The sequence below is a fragment of the Nematostella vectensis genome, chromosome 1 (assembly GCF_932526225.1).
Source record: "Nematostella vectensis chromosome 1, jaNemVect1.1, whole genome shotgun sequence".
Taxonomy (NCBI): domain Eukaryota; kingdom Metazoa; phylum Cnidaria; class Anthozoa; order Actiniaria; family Edwardsiidae; genus Nematostella; species Nematostella vectensis.
In genome coordinates, this window is record NC_064034.1 from 17,108,737 (window position 1) to 17,114,751 (window position 6,015).

Genomic DNA, 6,015 nt, shown 5'->3' on the forward strand with positions numbered 1-6,015 from the left:
TAAGCTTTTTCCATAGATGTAGATGTAGATGTTTTATAATTGGTACCAATGACTTTTGTTACACAGGTCGTTTCAACCAATGAATTTCTATTACGTATTTCTTTTCCTTGTACACATACACACAAAAAAATTGCTTTGCAACAGCCTTTTGCACCTTTTAAGGTGGGTTTAAGAGTAAATGAAAAAGCTGTTCCTTGTTGTGGAATCTAATAATTTTTTTTTCAGATGTATCAACCATTTCTTTCCTAAGGCTATCATAAATGGGACCCTCAGCAGCAAGTGCCACTCATCTTCTGTTTCGTCTGGCAGAGTCTTTCCTCCGGGCTGCGGTATAGTCTGGAGTACCGTCCAGTCTCTATTTCTAACTTATTACAACTTATTCTTAGGCGTGTCATCTCTTCTCTATGATGCATTAAACATTAAATAGGTACGTTTCCTTGTCATATTTTGTTTTAAACTAACTGTAAGTTCTAAGTTTGTTCTTTTATCCGGGCTTTGTGACAGTTAAAAATGTCAGCTTCATAATTTTGGAATTCAATGTCTTGAAGCCTTTGCTTAAACAAATATTGCTGTGCTTTTTCTCAATTTGTCTCAATTATTTTGGAGTTCCCCCAGAGATAACACAGTCCCACCGAAGACGCCATGGCTTTGCCTTAATATACCAGTTTGATTTGTAGTTTCCGGGGGTGGTCAAACACTCCGTCGCCCGCCGACAGGAAGCAGTCACCTTGTGGTTTCCCTGTGGCATCTCCCATGGGTCCTTGCGGTACTAAAGACAAACAAGACAAGATGGCCGATGCATACGAAGCTGTTCGAGGTTCACTCAAGTTAAAAGGAGTTGCCGATGGCGGCGTGAAAAAGTAGGTCCATGGTGTTGTTTGTTTGGACGTATAGAAGTAGATTTCTAGAACGAATACAATTCCCAAATATTTTATTAGTAGAACATGAGAAAATCCCGGACCTTATTATGGACTGGATGAAGGTTTGCACTACAATTTCTCGCGAACAAACACGATCGAGTCTTTGGTTTTAATAGCTAGAAATCAATGACAATGTTTAATATAATTAATCAACATATATGATTAAGATTTCATGTTTAAATTAGAGAGAAACAAATTGTTTTGCTTACTTAATTTGGGCGCTCTAAAGTTATTATATTTACTGTACCTTTGACTTTTATCTTATTACGGACTTAAAGATACGAGTACGGTTACGAGTACGTCGACGGTAGAAAATAATTAATTTAATTTAAAAATTGAAAGGCTGCACGTGAAAACGCGTTCTGTCTGATAGATTTCGAACCGTTCTCCGCCAAAACATGACCTGAAATTACAAGTTTTACGGTCCGGCGCAGTTGGAGTATTAATTTTACCTTTCTCTGTTTCCTATTCTAGAAATAAAGTTTACAGTTAATTTCAGTTTGTTTCTGAATATAAAGTCTAGGTAATTTCATCCAAACTATTGTGGAATTTGTCTCCAAGCGTTAAAGTGTTATCTCAGTCCTAGCCGTTGTCGCATCTTAACATCCATATAATCATGAAAACAATGCAAAAGTCATGCTAGCTTGCTCTCAGGCAGCAAGACCCCATGTTTTTTCACACTGATTGGCTAATTTGACAGCTCATCAAATAAAGAGACAAAAAATCTAGACTCATCCCTTAACACTATGCACTCCCCACCCATTTCAGAACCACTTTTAAGACTTAATATAGATTAAGGCATTGCCTAAAAGCGGAGCTCCAAACGACCAAATCTTTGCTTATTTCCCCTTTATGATTTAAATAATATTAAATGTTATTATTATTTCTGATTTTGACGACGTCAACGATTTCACAGATCACACGACCAACTTGTTATACCCCCTTTCCCCCACATCTAAATAACACATATCAAGTTTAGTTGTCATACAATGTTTCGTCGTCAGGGTAGTTTTAATTTATTGATGTCATCGATGACGTCACATGACCATCTAGTTTCTACTAATGACGTCACAATCACGTGACCATATTGGTGCACCCCCCTTGACACAAACATGACACCTGCCAAGTTTGGTTGTAAAACAACGTTTCTTTCGAGAGATATGAATGATTTTGCTTTTAATCATGTTTTTGCTTGAAGTGAGGTCATCAATGACGTCACACAATGCATTACCATATTGTTGCATCCACCTTGACACCTACATGACACCTACAGAGTTTGGTTGCCATACTATGTTTCCTTCATGAAGTATGGATATTTTTTATTTTGATGACGTCAGAATATTTTTGCTTCAAGTGACGTCATTGATGACGTCACAATCATGTGACCATATTGGTGCACCCCCCTTGACACATACATGATACATACCAAGTTTGGTTGTCATATGATGTTTCATTTAGGAGATATAAATATAGATATGACATCAGGGTAGTTTTTCTTAAAATGACGTTATTGATGACATCACGCATCATGTGACCATATCTTGGCACCGCCCTTGATACATACATGACACCTACCAAGTTTGGTTGTCATTTGATGTTTCATTTAGGAGATATAAATATAGATATGACATCAGGGTAGTTTTTCTTAAAATGACGTTATTGATGACATCACGCATCACGTGACCATATCTTGGCACCGCCCTTGATACATACATGACACCTACCAAGTTTGGTTATTATACATATTTCTTTCATGAGATATGAATGTTTTTTTTATTTTGATGATGTCAGCATTTAATTGCAATTATTACTAGAAGAAGTCTGCTATAGATTATCTGCTCTTTAGGGATTTTAATAATGGTCTTTGGTAACGGTAAAGGTCCGAAATTTTAGTCATTTGTTCTCTCTTAGGGTTGATTTAGCCGCCTCTTTAAAAGGTTTTAAATTAGAGAATGAGACAACCTTGATGTGCTTGATATGTCTTGATATTCAAAGCTGATTTCTTTCTGGCACTGGCCTTTGCAAAGGAAGAATAAATTTTTTTTGTTGAATAATAACTTGGAACTTGTTAGAATTCCGTGTTTCACTCGGGAACCCATCTTACACATTTGAATAAAGTCTTTAGCTTGCATGGGAAGTGTGCTTAGAATTGCTGTTTTGGTTTAAGTTATAAGTAAATACGCATGAATCAAACACGTTGCATGTTGGCCATTTTGTTAACTTTTTCAATGGCTGTGATTGGTTTAATTTGACAGCCCCTGACACTGTCATTTGACAAGTAACGTCAAGCGTGAAAGGGGTGGAATGCAAAAGCAAGTGTGAAGACATATGTTACCAATATTTTCAGGAAAAAGAAGAAAAATAAGAACAAAGCCAAACAGCTTGTTGAGACTGCCAGAAACACTGAGAAAGAAGAGCAGAAAAGTGGGGATGAAGAAGGGACACCTGTAGACGACCGTACCCCAGCACAGAAGGCTTATGACAGACTTCAAGAAAAAAGAGTATGTTTGTTTACTTCCCTCCCCCTTCAAGAAAAAAGAGTGTTTCCCCTCCTCCCCCTTCAAGAAAAAAGAGTATGTTTACCCACCTCCTCCTTCAAGAAAAAAGAGTATGTTTGTTTACCCTTAGATAAAAAAGAGTACATATTTGTTAGTTTACCCCTCCCCCTTCAAGAAAAGAGAGTATGTTTGTTTACCCTTAGATAAAAAAGAGTACATATTTGTTAGTTTACCCCTCCTCCTTCAAGAAAAGAGAGTATGTTTGTTTACCCTCAGATAAAAAAAGAGTACATATTTGTTAGTTTACACCTCCCCCTTCAAGAAAAGAGAGTATGTTTGTTTACCCTTAGATAAAAAAGAGTACATATTTGTTAGTTTACAACTCCCCCTTCAAGAAAAAAGATGTTTGCATAAGTTTACCCTTCGATAAAAAAGAGTACATATTTGTTAGTTTACCCCTCCCCCTCCAAGAAAAAAGATGTTTGCATAAGTTTACCCTTAGATAAAAAAGAGTACATATTTGTTAGTTTACCCCTCCCCCTCCAAGAAAAAAGATGTTTGCATAAGTTTACCCCCTCCCCTCCCTAACTGCATGTATGCTACTAGACAGTTGCAAGCAGCATCTTTTGAATACAGTTCTTTAGTGCATTTAAACTTTGAAATGTTATTCATTTTCAAAATGGTTGTGTATTCAGTTCCTAGAGTCTGATTTTGGCCCCAGCACTCTGATTGGATATTGAAATAAAAACTTGTCTGATTGGCTGATACTCTCTTGTGATACAAAAGTGTTTCTTTTATTCCCTTCGAAACGCAGAAGGCCCTCACTAAACGATCAAGAAAACATCAAAGTTTGAATAAGCTCTTTCTTAATCATTCAAAGTACAAGAAGATCACAGAGTGACTTAAATATACCCACTCATTAAATCAGACATTCCCCCCCCCCCCAGGATTTCCCTTCATTTTTATTTTTTTGGGGAGGGGGCTGTCAGAGAGAATATAGGGCATTGAACAGCCACAAAAAGATACATCTCAACCATACATTACTCCAATTTATCCTTATTTGAAAAAGATGTAGACACAATTTTTCTAAATGCTCCTTTTTTAAACTTTTATTCTTTGTTATTCAGGCTGCTGAAAGGATTCTAAAGAAAGCAGAGAAAACACACAAACAAAGAGTAGAGGTAAAATAATGTTTGTGCAAATGTTTTGTTGTTGGCAAAAGAAAAAGCTAACTTCTCATAACCTCCATTTTTTTTCAAATTTTGCCCACGTTGATACATGACCTAATTTCAAATGACAGAAAAAAGGTGTTCAAGTCACTATTGGTAGGAAGTGAAGGGCATGTGTTTGATGTTAGTTTCACAATTGTAGTTTCCATTATTTGTGTTTTTTTAAAATACATGTTCTTTCCTTTTTTTCCAGAAATTTAATGAATATTTGGATGAGCTAACAGAACATTATGACATCCCTAAAGTCAGTTGGACGAAGTAGCATCTCAGAGCATTAAAAAGATGCACTCATAAGGCTGCCATTTCCTTATTGATATGGTTATGTATATATTAAGACTCACTACAAACAGCCTAAAGAAACCATGTTTAGCCAGTCAATTCAGTCAGACAGCAGGTCTGTAGGCTGGGGGTGATAATTATACAAATGAGAAAGATTCCCAAAAACGTTCTTATGACAACTCAAGACAAGGCGAGTGTAACTTAAGAATATCCTTCGCAACTAAGTGGAACCCCCATCCCAAATCCACCCTACAGGTATAGTTCTCTGTATAGCTTTATCTGCCTAATGACCACTCTGTACAAGGTAGCAGCTTTTCTATCCTATAGGTACATCAAAGACATTCTGTGGCAACTCCACAGCTCTTGTATTATGTCTAGCTGCTTTGTATGGCTAAGGGATGACAGTTGTGTGGCAACAAGCTTGTTTCCACTTTGATTTCCTCTATTTTTCTAGCTTATTAGTGTTGAGATTCTTAAAAAAACATTTTTAAACAGCTAGAAATCATGGCAGATGTTGAAATAAGTACAAGGCAAAACAACATTATGTAACTACTTTTATGCAACCTGTATCATATTTTTGCCTGCAATAAAAAGTATTGACAAAAATATCATATCTCTGTCCCCATTATGTTAGTATCTTTTAAGAATTAAATAGAAATTGTTTTGGGAAAATTCCAATGTCATCGTTCACCTAGCCTTTCAACAAAAGGTGATGACACTCCCACAGAATTAAGACAATTTAGGCACGTACACAGGATTGGCTGAGGGGTGCGCAGTCATCGGAAAAGGCAGTATTTGAACATTACCCACTTTTTGGCAGCCAAAATGACGAAAAAAAGAGTTTTTTCCCCTCTTTGTGGTGTTTTAGGAGGTTAATTGAGCTTGTTTTGGAAGCTGTTTTGAAGTGACAATGCAGCTATGTTATCCTGGTATATTTTTTGGTATTTTTTGGTTCTTCTCGTTCTTTGTGTGGAGGTGCGGATATTGTTCATTTGCCCAATTAAATTGCAGCTTGTAAGAGCTGCGTACTGACCCGAGAAAGCAGGCCTCTGCTAACGGCAAGACCAACGCACTCGGTAAAAAAAATGT

General features: G+C 36.7%; 1 protein-coding gene across 1 annotated transcript; it reads left to right on the forward strand.

The window, feature by feature from the left end:
• Positions 1-758: 758 nt before the first annotated feature.
• On the forward strand, positions 759-5,532 carry LOC5507592 (protein FAM32A). The gene is made up of 4 exons (XM_048725833.1): positions 759-860; positions 3,268-3,421; positions 4,546-4,599; positions 4,841-5,532. Exons 1-4 carry the CDS (start codon positions 790-792, stop codon positions 4,907-4,909), a joined length of 348 nt encoding a protein of 115 aa, XP_048581790.1. The 5' UTR covers positions 759-789; the 3' UTR covers positions 4,910-5,532.
• Positions 5,533-6,015: the final 483 nt, after the last annotated feature.

Excerpts from the sequence above, each read along its gene's own strand:
- LOC5507592 (XM_048725833.1), top strand. The coding sequence starts at position 790 with ATGGCCGATGCATACGAAGCTGTTCGAGGTTCACTCAAGTTAAAAGGA. Across the intron at positions 861-3,267 it reads GCCGATGGCGGCGTGAAAAA|GAAAAAGAAGAAAAATAAGA; the intron begins GTAGGTCCATGG and ends CAATATTTTCAG. Across the intron at positions 3,422-4,545 it reads ACAGACTTCAAGAAAAAAGA|GCTGCTGAAAGGATTCTAAA; the intron begins GTATGTTTGTTT and ends TTTGTTATTCAG.